At 38.3% G+C, this 18,235-nt stretch overlaps 1 protein-coding gene across 1 annotated transcript in view; it reads left to right on the top strand.

Annotated features, from left to right (window-relative positions):
- The window catches only part of krit1 (KRIT1 ankyrin repeat containing), a 30,344-nt gene extending 13,144 nt beyond the window's left edge, over positions 1–17,200 (top strand). The window contains exons 9-17 of the mRNA XM_056479429.1: positions 123–279; positions 1,902–2,009; positions 4,369–4,525; positions 7,992–8,143; positions 9,771–9,937; positions 10,509–10,596; positions 12,741–12,947; positions 16,016–16,132; positions 16,897–17,200. Coding sequence (XP_056335404.1) covers positions 123–279; positions 1,902–2,009; positions 4,369–4,525; positions 7,992–8,143; positions 9,771–9,937; positions 10,509–10,596; positions 12,741–12,947; positions 16,016–16,132; positions 16,897–16,986 — 1,243 coding nt within the window. The 3' untranslated portion in view covers positions 16,987–17,200. The remainder of the gene's footprint in view (positions 1–122; positions 280–1,901; positions 2,010–4,368; positions 4,526–7,991; positions 8,144–9,770; positions 9,938–10,508; positions 10,597–12,740; positions 12,948–16,015; positions 16,133–16,896) is intronic.
- The last annotated feature ends 1,035 nt before the right edge of the window (positions 17,201–18,235 follow it).

Genomic DNA, 18,235 nt, shown 5'->3' with positions numbered 1-18,235 from the left:
ACCTCAGAATGCATTCCAAACCTGTAGAGTTTTTTTTTTGCATTTCCGGTCTGGCCTGTAGTTTTTTGTTTCAGGTCTGTAGTCTGCTGTCAGGTCTGATGTTTTTCTTCTTCCTCCTCCAGGCATGGAAAGGTGGAGGCCACCAAGCTGCTGCTGGAGAAAGGCAACTGTAACCCCAATCTGCTGAACGGCCAGCTGAGCTCTCCTTTACACTTCGCAGCCATCGGCGGTCATGCAGAGATCGTGCAGCTCCTCCTGCAGCACCCGGAGATTGACAGGGTGAGGAATACTGGCCTTCATTTTTTATTACTTGCTCATGCTTTTATTTAATGTTTTTTCATTTAGATTACATTTGCTGTTCGTTAGTTGTAGTTGTACTTTTAAGGCCTAAAACTGTATTTTTAATTATTTTTATATTTTATATAACATTTTTTAAACATAATAATAACATAATAAGGCGACGCCGTGGTGCAGTAAGTAGTGCTGTCGCCTCACAGCAAGAAGGTCGCTGGTTCGAGCCTCGGCTGGGTCAGTTGGCGTTTCTGTGTGGAGTTTGCATGTTCTCCCTGCGTTCGTGTGGGTTTCCTCTGGGTGCTCCGGTTTCCCCCACAGTCCAAAGACATGTGGTACAGGTGAATTGGGTAGGCTAAATTGCCCGTAGTGTATGAGTGTGACTGAGTGTGTATGGATGTTTCCCAGAAATGGGTTGCAGCTGGAAAAGAAAAAAAAAGTAAAATAAATGAACGAATGAATGAAAAACATGATAAAAACATTTAAAAATATGTATGCTGTATAATATAATGTTGAGATACCTATATAATAAAATATTGTTTTCATTTGTAAGACATTTTGCATAAAAGAGGCTGCAAAACGAATGAAAATGTATTATATATATTTGTTTTTGATTTATTTGTATTTTTTTTTTAACATATGTATTATTTAGAATTGTGTACATTTTCTTATTAAACATTTTAACGTTTAACAGGACAGTTCATATTTGTATTTTAAATTTAGCAAAATACTCATAAGTAAAAAAAATTCATATATTCATTAATTTATTTTCCATCGGCTTAGTCCCCATATTCATCAGGTGTCGCCACAGCGGAATGAACCGCCAATTTATCCAGCATATGTTTTACACAGCGGATGCCCTCCTAGCTGCAACTCAGTACTGGGGAAAAAACTAATAAATAAATAAGTATATATATATATATATATATATGTATATTAGTGGTGTGCCGTTATCGTTAACGTGCTGCGCAAGACTCTTATCGTGCAATAAAAAAATATGGCCGTTAATCTATTCTCAAAGTTGGGTTGGGAGCTGGGTCAATTCTACGCAAGCTATGATGATTTTCACCTTGATATTTTAGCGTGGATGTATACCTGACCAGTGAGCCGTCTGACAAACAAGTGCCCTTCTGAATCAAATCAGCAGGATGCCCTTCTGGATCTTTCACTTACTTCGAAGACACTACTGACTACGCTTACATGGACATCAGTAATCTAGTTATTTCCCTTAATTGACAATAATATAATGAAGGTGTTTACGTGAAGTGCTTTAATGTAGGAGTTTCCTGTAATTTTGGGTGACTTTAAATGCAGTTCGGCAGTTTCACCTTCACTTATGAACATTTCATTCATGCCCCCGTGACAAACTGGGGTATTAGATGCAAATAAGGAGTAAGGACTGGTGAGAGTGTTATGGAATTTACTACCTGATTAATTCCAAGATTACAGTGAGATTACTCTAGATTAAAAAATTAATCTATGCCCACCTATAGATATTAATTTATTAGTCTATTTTTCACTAGGCTTTCGCCATAAATATAGCCATAGTAGTTACATGATTAAATCTTCATTATAAGACATCTTTATAATAATTCTCTTGTAATTTCCAGCACATCGAGGACCAGCAGAAACGATCGCCGCTTCAAGTATGTGAAGAAAACAAGCAGAACAACTGGGAGGAAACCGTGAATCTCCTTCAGCAAGCCAGCAATAAACCAGTGAGTGTAAATCCTCTGTGTTTCTGCTCAGTCCTGCAGATACTGAGTGTGCCGATATTCAATAATTCAGCATATAATGACAATGAACATCTCGAGATTATGGGCAGTTCAAAATATTGTGAATCGTTTATTATTATTAAACTTTTCGAGTGCTAGTTAAACGTCCTATTAATGCTTACATTGCTTTAAATGTGCATTTTTATTTGGTGTTTCATAGGGCTGTGCGATTAATAGAAATCCTATCGAAATCATGGTTTGTACATGCATGATTCCTAAATCACTTTACAGCAATAATAAGGCAACGATAATAAGAATTTTAATTAATAAATATTATTATTATTATTATTAAAAATTTTTATTGTTATTATTAATAATTGGGCTGTGCGATTAATAGAAATACTATCAAAATCATGATTTGGACATGCGCGATTCCTAAATCGCCTTGCAGCAATAATAAGGCGACGATAATAAGAATTATAATTAATAATAATAATAATTATTATTACTAATTATTATTGCGATTCCTAAATCGCCTTACAGCTCGATTTTCCTGCAGTATGGTATATGAACCAATCATAACGCAGCGCGCCTAAACAGAGCACGAGAACAGGAGACTAAATAGCCTGCGTTTACAGGGATGATACAGTGAGTTCAACACAGCAGGACTTGGTGCTAAAAAGTCAACATCTGTGGTGTGGGATTAAGTTACTTTGGATACAAGAAGGATGATGTATGGCAGAACCCATGTAATTTGTAAGTCAGTCTTATATTGTGTCTAAAAGCACGTGGAAAGCGTGAACGCGTCACTTCCTCCAGCATTTTCAACATGCTTTGCGGTTGCTCCTGTGTCGATGGTCGGTAATCATCAACCGTTTTCTCAGAGGATGACAACCTAACAAAACATTAGTGCAGCTCCAATACAAGTTTAATGTATGGAGAGATGATTTAAAAGCACTTGGTGTTCGGGTGTCTTGTGTTTGTCTGAGGTAACCGAACTGTGTGTATTCCATACAAAGTATGAAGCTGATCGGTCAGTTCTGGTTATGTGATTTGTTGTGTGGCATTCTGAAAAGTTACATTCAAAGTTTGTCTGAAAAGTGATGTTTTCAGCTGCGTGTGTCTGGCATATGCACGCATGCCACTCTCAATATGTGCATGCAATCCACGCGCCTCCATTTGAAATAATTGTGCGTGCAAAAGACGCGATATGTGAATGGCCTATTTCACAGCAGCGTCACAAAGAGGTCTGTGATCTATGCATGACAAAACAAATCTGGGAACACACACGCAACTAATTCTGATATTTGGTCAAGCAGAACATCGGAGCCTTGTTACAGCTTTACTAGGTGATTTTTATTTTATGTCTGTTTTAGAGGCATGTTACAGGTCTTTGATAAAGATCTAATTGCTTTTCTTTCTAAATATGTTTCAGATTCACACTGTTCACACTGTTTTAGTCTGTCTGTGACAAAATCGTGATTAAAATTGAAATCGCAATATTGTTCAAGAATATCATGGCAGGTTTCTTTTGCCCATATTGCACAGCCTTAATGTTTGACGTTTTGTTGTATTTTTTAACATAGTAACTATAATAAATCTGGCTTTTTTCTCACTGTTGATTTTAATCCATTAACTAACAAGCCTTATTATAATTATTTTAGAAAATAATTCTCTTGCAATTGAATTTGGCTGAAACATTTGTTACTCTAAACATATATGTATGTATATATATATATATATATATATATATATATATATATATATATATATATATATACACACACACATAAATACATACAATAAAGCAATACATTAAGTTTTTCTTGTTATTATACCTGTTAAGGTAACCTGTTTTGCAGCTTAGGTCAGTTTTGTTACAGTGATGATAAAATCTTCAGCAACGGGGTATATGCACAGTCTTTTTTTCAGTAAGCCATCCTGAACTGTCATGGCATTATAAAATCACTGCATTTAAGATGTAGTTTCTATAAAAATCACTGATCTTGATTGAGTTATGATGTAAAGTGGGTGTCAGACTTTACATGAAGCACTGCATTGAATTAAATTGTTCTGCGCCTTGTCTTTAAAATATGGTTTTAAATGGAGTTTCAGCGCTCGCTTGCTGCTACTGACGGCGTTTACACGGTCTTTCATCTCGTTTTCCACTTGAACAACTAAATGAATTCTTAAGTCTATTTAACAGATTGTATTTTACTTACATTGCAAAATCGATGCTGTAAAAGGAACCTCTTATGAAACTGATCACATATTGGTTACATAAACATTTTACTGGATATTTATTGGGGGCTGAAAAACACTGTGGATAAAGACAATTAATTGCAAAATCTGTGTTTTTCAGTACGAAAAGGTGAGAATTTATCGCATGGATGGATCGTACCGCTCTGTGGAGCTGAAGCATGGGAACAACACCACCGTGCAGCAGATCATGGAGGGCATGAGATTATCACAGGAGACACAGCAGTATTTTACCATCTGGATCTGCTCCGAAAACCTCAGTGAGACACACACTTCATAAAACACAGATCGCAGAATGCTCTAGGGATGCATGATATTGAATTTTTGCATAGTTTTTTAAACTCCTTTTGGTCAAGAGCCAATGCTGATGATAATGGTAAATAATGGTCTCTGCATAGCCGAGCACTTCCTATATTAAAAGTCTTAAAATCGCTATCACCTGTATCAATTTGGGCATCAACCTCTGACGAATACGGGGAACTAGGCTAATGCGTGCACCACCGTCACTGACAGAGAGAGCAAGTGCCCGAGAGAGCGAGTGCTCGTGACACATAGAGCGCGCAGAGAGAAGCCTCAGTCATATCTCCGCACTTGGCCACCGATGGCTGATCTCGCTTCTCCGTGGTGTTTTGACACAAAAATACGCGTCCAAATTTAGGGGGGCCAAGCTTGTGGAAGCTTGTGGGGACTGGTGGAAGAGTGCTCTTTTAATGGAATTTGATACCGCACGTTAAATGGAAAGAAAAAAACCTCCGCATTTCGCAATGCAGGTGTCTGTGGTCCTTTCAAGGTTATCAAAAATCACTGTTTACATGGTAGTCTAGACTCTACATCAGAGTATTGTCTTAATCATATTAAAATCGGAGCATTGGTGTCCATGTACGTATATTAAAAGTGCCAGCTGATGTCAGAGACAGTGCATTCCTCTGCATTTGAGCCCTCAAATGTGTCATTAAGTTTGACGTGCAAAACTTACACGCAAGTTTTGTAAAGCATCTGCTTCACAGAGCGCTGTCTGCTGTCAAAAACTAACATAGAGCAACATTAAAATCTAGTCTAGAGCGCCATCTGCTGTCAAAAACTAGCCTAGAGCAACATTTAAATCTAGTCTAGAGCACTGTCTGCTTTAAAAAACTAGTCTAGAGTGCCATCTGCTGTCAAAAACTAGTCTAGAGCACCGTCTGCTGTCAAAAACTAGCCTATAACGATATTAAAATCTAGTCTAGAGCACTGTCTGCTGTCAAAAACTAGCCTAGAGCACCTTCTGCTGTCGAAAACTAGCCTCGAGCAACATTAAAATCTATTCTAGAGCACTGTTTGCTATCAAAAACTAGTCTAGAGTGCCATCTGCTGTCAATAACTAGTCTAGAGCACCGTCTTTTGTCAAAAACTAGCCTAGAGCACCTTCTGCTGTCAAAAACTAGCCTCGAAGAACATTAAAATCTAGTCTAGAGTGCCATCTGCTGTCAAAAATTAGTCTCGAGCACTGTCTGCTGTCAAAAACAGGCCTAGAGCACAGTCTGCTGTCAAAAACTAGCTTAGAATGACATTAAAATCTAGTCTAGAGTGCCGTCTGCTGTCAAAAACTAGCCTAGAGCGCCATCTGCTGTTAAAAACTAGCCTAGAGTGACGTCTGCTGTCAAAAACTAGCCTAGAGTGCCATCTGCTGTTAAAAAGTAGTCTAGAGTACCGTCTGCTGTTAAAAACTAGCCTAGAGTGCCATCTGCTGTTAAAAAGTAGTCTAGAGTACCGTCTGCTGTTAAAAACTAGCCTAGAGTGCCATCTGCTGTTAAAAAGTAGTCTAGAGCGCCATCTGCAGTTAAAATCTAGTCTAGAGCGCCGTCTGCTGTTAAAAACTAGCCTAGAGCGACATAAAATTCTAGTCTAGAGTGCCGTCTGCTGTCAAAAACTAGCCTAGAGCACCGTCTGCTGTCAAAAACTCGCCTAGAGTGCCGTCTGCTGTTAAAAAGTAGTCTAGAGCACCTTCTGCTGTAAAAACTAGCCTAGAGTGCCGTCTGCTGTCAAAAACTAGCCTAGAGCGACATTAAAATCTAGTCTAGAGTGCCGTCTACTGTTAAACACTAGCCTAGAGTGCCATCTGCTGTAAAAACTAGCCTAGAGTGACGTCTGCTGTCAAAAACTAGCCTAGAGCGACATTAAAATCTAGTCTAGAGTGCCGTCTACTGTTAAACACTAGCCTAGAGTGCCATCTGCTGTTAAAAACTAGCCTAGAGTGCCGTCTGCTTTTAAAAAGTAGTCTAGAGCACCGTCTGCTGTTAAAAACTAGCCTAGAGTGCCGTCTGCTGTTAAAAACTAGTCTAGAGCGCCATCCGCTGTTAAAAACTAGCCTAGAGCGCCATCCGCTGTTGAAAACTATCCTAGAGCCCCATCCGCTGTTGAAAACTATCCTAGAGCCCCATCCGCTGTTAAAAATTAGCCTAGAGCACCATCCGCTGTTAAAAACTAGCCTAGAGTGCCGTCTACTGTTAAAAACTAGCCTAGAGTGCCATCTGCTGTTAAAAAGTAGTCTAGAGTACCGTCTGCTGTTAAAAACTAGCCTAGAGTGCCATCTGCTGTTAAAAAGTAGTCTAGAGCGCCATCTGCAGTTAAAATCTAGTCTAGAGCGCCGTCTGCTGTTAAAAACTAGCCTAGAGCGACATAAAATTCTAGTCTAGAGTGCCGTCTGCTGTCAAAAACTAGCCTAGAGCACCGTCTGCTGTCAAAAACTCGCCTAGTGTGCCGTCTGCTGTTAAAAAGTAGTCTAGAGCACCGTCTGCTGTAAAAACTAGCCTAGAGTGCCGTCTGCTGTCAAAAACTAGCCTAGAGCGACATTAAAATCTAGTCTAGAGTGCCGTCTACTGTTAAACACTAGCCTAGAGTGCCATCTGCTGTAAAAACTAGCCTAGAGTGCCGTCTGCTGTCAAAAACTAGCCTAGAGCGACATTAAAATCTAGTCTAGAGTGCCGTCTACTGTTAAACACTAGCCTAGAGCACCGTCTGCTGTTAAAAACTAGCCTAGAGTGCCGTCTGCTGTTAAAAACTAGTCTAGAGCACCATCCGCTGTTAAAAACTAGCCTAGAGCGCCATCCGCTGTTGAAAACTATCCTAGAGCCCCATCCGCTGTTGAAAACTATCCTAGAGCCCCATCCGCTGTTAAAAATTAGCCTAGAGCCCCATCCGCTGTTAAAAACTAGCCTAGAGTGCCGTCTACTGTTAAAAACTAGTCTATAGTGACGTTCGCCATTCAAAATTAGCCTAGAGCGACATTAAAATCTAGTCTAGAATGCCATCTGCTGTTCAAAATTAGCCTAGAGCGCCGTCTGCTGTTTAACACTAGCCTATGGTGTTAAGTTATTTTGTAATCAGATTCAATTCCAAGTTTGCAATCCAAAACAGTGAATTTAAACCACCATACAGGTAAAAATGCACCTCAGTGAACAGACTGCTGACCTGATTTTACTGCAAGCACCAATTAAATAGACAATTAAATCACTGCAGAAAGTCAATTAAGTCAATGCAGGCTCATTGGCAAGGCATATCGGTAAAATCTTGCATATCGGTAGCGATATTACCATTTCAAATCATTATTAGCAGATTTATTGAACAGTCCAGTAATATCATACATCATTAGAACTTTCCATCACTTCTGTCCATCACATCAGATTGTGCTTCATGCTTTTCTTCCTGATTTGTTTGGATTGATGTTTGGACGCTGTGATGTTTTAGGTCTGCAGCTGAAGCCGTACCACAAGCCCTTGCAGCACTTACGGATGTGGAGCGAGATCGTGACAGATCTCACCGCTCTGGATCCACAGAGGGAAAGTCCACAGCTCTTCCTGCGCAGAGACGTTCGGCTGCCTTTAGAGATCGAGAAAAAGGTTTGTGCCTTGTTATTGTTATTGTATCTGTCTTTTTTCAGCTTTGAATAGATATGCTGACAATTACAAATAATTTTGTGACTGAACTTTGTCTCATTAGAGTATTATTCTGTGCCTTGTTATCAAAATTTGCATTTTTAAAAAAGTATTCAATTCAATTCACCTTTATTTGTATAGTGCTTTTACAGTGTAGATCGTGTCAAAGCAAATTTTAATTTCAAACCTGATCTTGATATACACCAACTAATATATTACTGCTTTTAAAATCAAATACTCTCCCTCTCTCTTTCTATGTATATAAGTGAAGTTTTACAAATAAATTTTGAGAGGACCCTACAGAAAAAAACAGATTAAACCAGCCTAAGCTGGTTGGCTGGTTTTAGCTGGTTGACCAGGCTGGTTTTAGAGGGGTTTTGGCCACTTCCAGGCTGGTTTCCAGCTATTTCCAACCTGGTCTTAGCTTGTCAGGCTGGAAAATGACAAGCTAAAACCATCTTAAACCAGCCTGGTTTTAGCTGGACATAGCTGGATTTTGCTGGGCTCCCAGCCTGGCTAGGCTGGTCAAGCTGATTTTAGCTGGTCATCTCCCGCCCTGACCAGCTAAGACCAGGCTGGAAATTGCTGGAAACCAGCCTGGAAGAAATGGCCAAAACCCCTCTACAACCAGCCTAGGCAGGTTTAAGCTTTTTTTTTTTAAGCTGTTTTTGTAGGGGAGCACGTGATATGATTGATTCGCGGCTGGTCTCTCATCTGTAATCAGCAATAATCCAGTCAGATTGATGCAAGCCTTCAATAAATAGACCGATTTCCCCCTACTGCTTTATCTTCATTTTGGAAGAATCCCCCTTCCACCCATCTCCTCCTTTTCCTCCTTTGCCAGGGAGCTCTCAAGAGCTACCTGATCTCTGACTCCTTATATGCTGATTGACTAGGCGGGAACCCTGGGCTCAGTTATCTCCGAGCTAAGGGTTCTCTACTGGGATAGAGTCACACAGGAACGTTGTGTACCTGGCTGTATATCTTATCAGCGAAGAGAAAGTGACACAAATTTATCATTTCACCACTCTCCAAGTGACCCTAAGGTCCGTTCTAAATGGATAGTCTAAATTAAAAGGCATATCAGGCCTCATTTTCAGCTAAGGTATGGGAAATGACACTAGTTAACTAACGTTTTCTCTCCCAAACACACGTTTTAGAGACCATTTATCAAACTCAAGTTAATGAACTGATTCTTTCACTATATTAGACTTGTCATGATACTGAATTTCGGTGATGAAATATATAAAAAACGGCAATTTTCCACTAACATTTAAGCATCGTTGAGCGTAACACCGCTGATTTGCCATAGTTTTCACCAGTGCTCAACAGAAATGACTGTGATGGCTGTGAGGGTCACCAGTTCATCAGTCATCAGTTTACTGCACTGCAATTCAGTGCAAACACAGACGAGCAATCGGCTGATTTTCGCGGCTTTAAAAAGCTCCAGTGTTCGTGTATCTGTGTTTGCACTCTGGAAATATATATTTATATATGTGTGTGTTTGTGTGTGACCTGATCAGCGTGAGATTTTGAAAGCTACACAGACTCTCCTTCAGCATTCAGCTGAATTCATGTTTTTCTCTCCCAGGTTGAAGATCCGCTGTCCATCCTCATCTTATTTGATGAAGCTCGTCACTGCCTCCTCAAAGGTTTCCTCTCGGCATCAGATAACAAGCTAATCACACTCGCAAGCCTCCTTCTCCAGATAATCTACGGAAACTACGACAGCAAGAAGCACAAACAGGGCTTTCTAAAGTACGCACTTCACTTTTTTGCATCTTTTATATTCACAGTAACCCTTTTTCTTGAATAAATAAACACGGTAACACTTTAATGTGGCGTAGTTACATGTTACATGCACTTAGTAAAGTATTTGGTAACACTTTACAATAAGGTTGTATTAGTTAATGTTAGATAATGCATTTACTAACATGAACAAACAATGCAGAATACAGTTATTACAGTATTTGTTCATGTTTGTTAATGAAAATACAGTTGTTCGTTGTTAGTTTGTTAACTCAAAGTGCAAAGTTAACAGTTAAAAGGCATGAATTTGGATGTTAATAATGCATTAGTAAATGCTGAACAAGTATTGTTAATTAGTTCATGTTAGTAAATATATTAACTAATGAAACCTTATTGTAAAGTGTGACCAAGTAATTACAATGAATTATGTATAATTATATGTAACTATTAAATTATATGTTATTATATTATATGTAATAATTATATGTAAATCTAACCTCAGTCGTATAGTAAGTACATGTAATTCTGTAGTTAAATTAATAGTTAAAGTGTGACCTTAAATATTTCTCATTTAATGCAGTGAGGAAAACCTGAAATCCATAGTGCCCATTTCAAAGGTCAAGAGCAAAGCACATCACTGGACTAACAGGATACTTCATGAGTACAAGGTGAGTTTCGTTTCAGAAAATTCTGATTATTATCAATATTGATTTCTAAAATGGTTTTGCAAAATGTGATTTGTGAAGTATGATAAAGTAAAAACAATTGACCTTTATTTGTATAGCGCTTATACAATGTAGATTGTGTCAAAGCAGCTTCACATAAAAGGTCACAGTAAATAGGAACAGTGTAATTCAGTTTGTAGTGTTTAAGTTCAGTTGAGCTCAGTTCAGTGTGGTTTAATAATCACTACTGAGAGTCCAAATATTGAAGAGCAAATCCAACGATGCACAGCTCTACAGATCCCGAACCATGCAAGCCAGTGGCGACAGCGGAGAGGGAAAAAAACTTCACTAAAGGCGGAAGTGAAGAAAAAAAACCTTGAGAGAAACCAGGCTCAGTTGGGCACGACCATTTTAATTTCTCCGCTGCCCAAACAGAACTGGAAAAACAGAACTGGATAGAAATATTTTTGTACCAAATCATAATTACAATTACCTGTTGACATCACCTGTTACACATCACATCATTATTTAAACAATTTCTCTGATTACTAGCCCTAAACTGCTCCTGTCCCAACTTTTTTTTTAAATGTGTTGCAAGAACCAAAATTGGAATATGTGTTTATTTTTAAAATAATACAAAAAAACAATAAAAAATCATGAGGAGCATATTAAAGGTGCTGTATGTAAGTTTGTGACTCTTCTTAAGCATAAAAACACCATAATATGTTTGCAGATATTTCAGAAACATGCTCAGTGAACATTCTTGTTTATCTGAAAAACTATGCTGAAGTCAGATATTCTGCTTTGAACATGTGTGTTACATGCCAGAACGCTCTGTTTGTTTTGGTAATTTTAACCTGCCCAATCCCAGTTTAGCCAATTATATTTCAGCACCCCGGGTTGCCTTGGTGGAACACCGCACATTACATTCATTTAGTCATAAAGGCTCTGAAAGCATGCGTCCGTGACCGAAATGTGACCTCCGGTGGACAGTAGCAGACTCTGAAATGAGACGCAGTTTCAGAGTTCCACATGAGGTTAATAATTAGCAAATAATATAAATATTACGAGCGTAAACATTAGGTGAGCAAGTTACATTGTAACCCCTTGTCCTATTAACACGCTTCGTGACGATATACGCAGTGATGAGCAATTTGGCTGTTTGCACCAGACGAAACACGACAAAAATGTAAATACAGCCATTCAGAAGCACAGAATATGCACTCACTCATGAAATGGTAAGGTTTATAATCTATTAAATACATATTAACCCTCTTTAACATTATTAAATGTAGATGCTGAATCATGTGTTTAGTTATAAAGTTCAATTGCAAACGGTTTATTTTATTTTCCAGATCTGAGGTGAACTATCTGCTGCTGCTTTCAGTTTATGGCAATAAATGTCTTGTAAAATGCCATTCAAACTCACATTATTCGCATTTAACACTGAATAAAGCAAATGAGGTGTACCTGAGGTGATCACGGTTTATCCTGTTGTTCAGCTGCAAGAAATTGAAGCCGTTTCTAATATATCAATTCGAGGTGTTGATTAGGACAAAAACTCCTTTAAATATGGAGAATATTCCCTCTGTCGGGTGCTGTTGCTTTAATTTAGAACACGACTTAAGTCAGACTCACTCCTCAATCTGGCAACCTGCACTTGTGTTTGTTTTGATCCAGGAATGTAATATCTAGTTCAACCACTGGGTGTCAGACTTACATACTGCACCTAAATAATAAATAATATATATATAAATAATGTTTGTTGTATTGTCTGCAATGAAATACAAGTCAAAGTAAATTTAGACATCACTACTTTCCTTTTTATTTGCATTTTCCATACTGTCCAGGCTTTTTCTGATTTGGGGTTGTACATCTCTAATCCTACCCAATTGCACACACAGTAGTAGCTAAGAATTTTGTCTTCAACTTCAAGTGCATGGAGGAAAAAAAATCTGTAGTTTTAAAAAGCTGCAAATCAGGAGTTTATAGAGCTGAAAGTCATAGTTAATCGATTATTAAAAGCAAGAGTTGTACTTTAACAAAGTGTGATATTTTTCAATAATGCCCACCACAAGTAAATGTGTTGAATGAATGTCAGCAGAAGAATCCTCTTCTGAATCTGCTCTGTTTTTCTGTGTCTGTAGAGTCTGAGCACTAGTGAGGGCGTGAGTAAAGAAATGCATCACCTCCAGAGGCTCTTCCTGCAGAACTGCTGGGATATTCCCACCTACGGGGCGGCGTTTTTCACGGGACAGGTCTTCACTAAGGCCAGCTCCAGCACACACAAGGTGATCCGCGTGTATGTGGGCGTCAACACCAAAGGCCTGCATCTGATGAACATGGAGACAAAGGTGAGACCTCAGCCACTGATGGATGCCTTTATATAGAGATGCATTGATATAAAAAAAAGATCTGGGCCAAAAAAAAAAACAAACTAAAAACCTAATCCGAAATGCTTTGAAATAATTTTTATTATCTTATTAAAATCATATAATTTGGTAAGTCTTTTTAGATTAAGCTCAGTTTTCCCACAGGTTATGGAATTTCATTCATTTGTTCATTCATTTTCTTTTTGGCTTAGTCCCTTTATTAATCTGGGATCGCCACAGCGGAATGAACCGCCAACTTATCCAGCATATGTTTCACCCAGCGGATGCCCTTCCAGCTGCAACCCATCACTGGCAAACATCCTTACACACTCATTCACACACATACACTACGGACAATTCAGCTTACCCAATTCACCAATAGCGCATGTCTTTGGACTTGTGGGGGAAACCGGAGCAACCGGAGGAAACCCACACCAACACGGGGAGAACATGCAAACTCCACACAGAAATGCCAAATGACCCATCTGAGACTCGAACCAGTGACCTTTTTGCTGTGAGGCGATTGTGCTACCCACTGCGCCACCGTGACGCCCCTGGAAAATCATACAATTGTAAAAAAAAAACATTGAAAGTCTGGAAATGTTATATATTTTATCTATGGAATATCAGGGATTTTGTTATTTATACTTTTTATCATAACATGTTTTTTTCAAGACCGTTTACTGCGTCCAAAACCGCATACTTCCACACTATATAGTACGCTAAAATCAGCATGCGAGCCGAGTAGTATGTCCGAATTCATAGGATTCGAAAAAACAGTATGTGTATACCATACTGTTTACAGCATGAGTATACCATGCTCGGCATAAATGAGTACAGCCCTCACAGATATCTCCTTTAGTTTATTATTTTCTACAGGAGGCTTTACACTTATATATTTGTGCACATACATTAGATTACATTTACATTTAGTCATTTAGCAGACGCTTTTATCCAAGCGACTTACAAATGAGGACAAGGAAGCAATTTACACAACTATAAGAGCAGCAGTGAACAAGTGCTATAGGCAAGTTTCAGGTGTGTAAAGTCTAAGAAGCAAAGCATTAGTAATGTAAGTTGTTTTTTTTTGAGAGAGAGAGTCCAGTTAGTGGTATAGCCAGAGAGGCAGTTACAGATTAGGAAGGAAAGTGGAGATTAAATAGTTGCGTTTTTAGTCGTTTCTTGAAGACAGCAAGTGACTCTGCTGTTCTGATGTAGTTAGGGAGTTCATTCCACCAACTGGGCAGATTGAATGCGAGAGTTCGGGAAAGTGATTTCTTCCCTCTTAGGGATGGAACCACGAGGCGACGTTCATTCACAGAACGCAAGTTTCTTGAGGGCACATAAATCTGCAGAAGTGAGAGCAGATATGAAGGAGCCAAGCCAGAGGTCGCTTTGTAGGCAAACATCAGAGCTTTGAATTTGATGCGAGCAGCAACTGGCAGCCAGTGCAAACGGGTGAGTAGCGGAGTGACATGTGCTCTTTTGGGTTCATCAAAGACCACTCGTGCTGCTGCGTTCTGAAGCAGCTGAAGAGGCTTGATAGAATTAGCTGGAAGCCCGGCTAGTAGAGAGTTGCAATAATCCAGTTTGGAGAGAACAAGAGCTTGAACAATGAGTTGAGCTGCATGTTCAGATAGGAAGGGTCGGACCTTTCTGATGTTATAGAGTGCGAATCTGCAAGATCGAGCAGTTCTAGAAATGTGCTCAGAGAAGTTTAGTTGGTCATCAATCGTTACTCCAAGGCTATTAGTCAGCGAAGCCAAAACTTGAACTAATCTAACAAAAAAAACTGAAGATCACAGTCCAAACATTAGCAACCCAAACTGATAAGTTGGGTAAAAATATAAAATTTAATTAAATTTAATAATCTGGAAAAATCAAGAGAAACATAAAAAAATACAATTTAGTTTAAATTACATAGTTTGAAATTTTAGCAATGACATTATCTGAATTTAAATGTATTTTCTTTCTATTCCTAAAGATGTCCCAAACTCTTATTTTAATGGCATAACAGTTTAATAAAACGGCTTTATTTAACCATTTCAATTTGCTATGATCTTCTATGTGAAGCTGCTTTGACACAATCTACATTGTAAAAGCGCTATACAAATAAAGGTGAATTGAATTGAATTGAATTAAATCAGTGGCCTCAAACTGCAGCTCTGCAGAGTTCAGCTCCAACTCACACCTGCTTAATAGTCTCCAGTAGTCTTGAACACCTTGATTAGTTGGATCAGGTGTGTTTGATTAGGGTTGGAGCAAAACTGGGCAGAGCTGCGGCCCTCCAGGAATCCAGTTTGAGATTTAAACGCACCAACATTTTTTGGTCTATATTCACTGAATTAAAATATTCATTGGTGTACTCGTGTATATTATGTATATTTAAATACACATACACAGATACACTGGAAAAATGAATATACAGCTGAAGTCAAAATTATTCGGCCTCTCTGTGAATTTGTTTGTCTTTTTCCAATATTTCCCAAATGATGTTGAACAGATTCAGGAATTTTTCACAGTATTTCCTATAATATTTTTTCTTCCAGAGAAAGTCTTATTTGTTTTATTTCGGCTAGAATAAAAGCAGTTCTTAATTTTTTAAAACCCATTTTAAGGTCAAAATTATTAGCCCCTTTATGCAATCTTTGTTTTGGATTGTCTCCAGAACAAACCACTGTTATACAATGACTTGCCTAATTACCTTAATTTTAACATAATTAACCTCGTTTAACCTTTAAATGTAACTTTAAGCTGAATACTAGTATCTTGAAGAATATCTAGTCAAATATTATTTACTGTCATCATGTCAAAGATAAAAGGAATCAGTTATTAGAGATGAGTTATTAAATCTATTATGTTTAGAAATTTGTTGAAGAAATCTTCTCTCCGTTGAACAGAAATTGGGGGAAAAAATAAACAGGGGGGCTAATAATTCTGACTTCACCTGTATATATTACAATGTCAGTGCAGTTTTCACAAATAATGTTTTGCATATGTTATGTAAATACAAACATGTTTTCTCAGTACTGCATTTGTCTGCCTCTCAGGTGCTTCACCTCAGTCTGGAGTATGGGACGTTTATGTGGCAGCTGGGTCAGGCTGATCAATACGTGCAAATCCACAGTCTGGAGAACAAGAAGAACTTTGTCGTTCACACCAAACAGGTCTGTGTCTGCTTCACATCCAACATAGGCTCATTCTGAAAACGTAGCCCTATATACATTTCTGGAGATCGTGAAATATGTACCCAGAGGTACTTCTGGCTGCGTTTTGTCTTTTAAACGAATGCCACGGCGCGGTATGACGGTGTTCCTTTTCGCGCTACCAGCTGACTACTTACCTCCATGTGGACGGCTTTTGCGCTGTTATCAGTTTGTCCAGTGCGCTCGCCGTGTACGTTGGAGGATTTGAGATGCAGAGCAGAGTTGAATGTGACAAAGGGGTTCGAGTTCGGCAAAGAACGGCTCCAGTAAGCAGGTAAGGCAAAAACAAAAGCCAAAAAATAAAACAAACAATTAAACAACAGGGTGAGAATGTGGTAAAATCTGAAAACGTGGTAAAAACGTTTACGTAAGAATGTCTGGATTGCTTTTCAAAACACTATTAGTTGCCTTTAGGGAAGGCGGTGGGTGGGTGGATCGGTCTGTCGGTCAGTCAGTCAGTCTCTGGTGGATTTACGTGAGGACAGTAGGCGCGAATGGCACTCGAGAGAGAAATTGGACGTCTGAAAAAGCGTACACAGAGGCCTCTGGTGAATTCGTGAAAGCTAAATCTGCATAAAGCGTAGCTCCTGGGACGTATTTGGCGCTCTCCAGAAATGTATATAGGGGTATGTATCCATAATGAGCCTGGGTTGTTCACATCTCTACATTCATTGGGCCTCATAAACGACCTTGAACTCAATGGTGTCTGTGTTATTTTTCTATAGGCTGGTCTTATTGTGAAGCTGCTGATGAAGTTGAGTGGACAAATCACACCAAACGACCGAGCTGCGTCTGATAAATATGCGTATGGGTAACCACATAACACACAGGCTTTTTTCATTTTAGTTTTTGTTTTTTACACTGTCATAAAAACTACATGACTAGATGCTGTTTTTACCAAAAGATGACAGTTTTACATATTATAAATGTTAACCCAATTTACCATGTAATATTTTCTTACTGTATATGATATTATATGCATTTTATTATGTCATGATAGCCTTGACTTTTAACCATGTTTGTAAATATGAAGTCATTTTAATAAAAAAAAAATGCACAAAAATCGAACAAATAGGATTTATTCATGAATGCGTGGTTGTTGTTTTATTATTTCGTATATTACTATTAGTGTTTGAGGCTGGCTTTAAAGAATAATTAATAAACTAAAGTTTATTACATTTACAATTCATTACATTTATAGTAATGTAAGTTTTAAATAAACCTCAGTTTTTATATTTTAAATAAACACCATAATGTGTTCCAAGGGGCGGCACGGTGGCTCAGTGGTTAGCATTGTGGCCTCACAACAAGAAGGTCGCTGGTTTGAGCCCCGGCTGGGCCAATTTCTGTGTGGAGTTTGAATGTTTTCCCTGTGTTAGCATGGGTTTCCTCGGGTGCTCCTGTTTCCCCCACAAGTCCAAACACATGCGCTATAGGTGAATTGATGAACTAAATTGGCCGTAGTGTGTGTGTGTGTGTGAGAGAATGGATGTGTATGGGTGTTTCCCAGTACTGGGTTGCGGCTGGAAGGGCATCCACTGCATAAAACATATGCCAGAATAGTTGGCAGTTCATTCCGTTGTGGCGACCCCTGAAATAGAGATTAAGCCGAAGGAAAATGAATGAATGAATGAATATACATTTATTAACACAGTTTAGTCCCAAAAGTGTGTGAGAGAAAAGTCTCATCTCTAATAACTGATTTATTTTCTCTTTGTCATGATGACAGTAAATAATATTAGACTAGATATTCTTCAAGACACTTCTATACAGCTTAAAGTGACATTTAAAGGCTTAACTGGGTTAATTAGGGTAACTATTTTTTACTGTAAAATTTGTTACAATTTCCTGCCCAGGGACTGCAGATGTAAATTAGCTTTATAGCTAACTCTGGCACAACATGTCATGTTGTACATTGTCCCTGTATAAATAAATAAATAAATAAATAAATAAATAAATAAATAAATAAGTAAATAAGTAAATAAATAACAAATAAATAAATAAATAAATAAATAAATAAATAAATAAATAAATAAGTAAATAAATAAATAAATAAATAAATAA

This window comes from Danio aesculapii, chromosome 19 (assembly GCF_903798145.1).
Source record: "Danio aesculapii chromosome 19, fDanAes4.1, whole genome shotgun sequence".
Lineage (NCBI taxonomy): Eukaryota > Metazoa > Chordata > Actinopteri > Cypriniformes > Danionidae > Danio > Danio aesculapii.
Note: the sequence above shows the minus strand (reverse complement) of the source record. Positions and strands in the feature narration are given on the sequence as shown.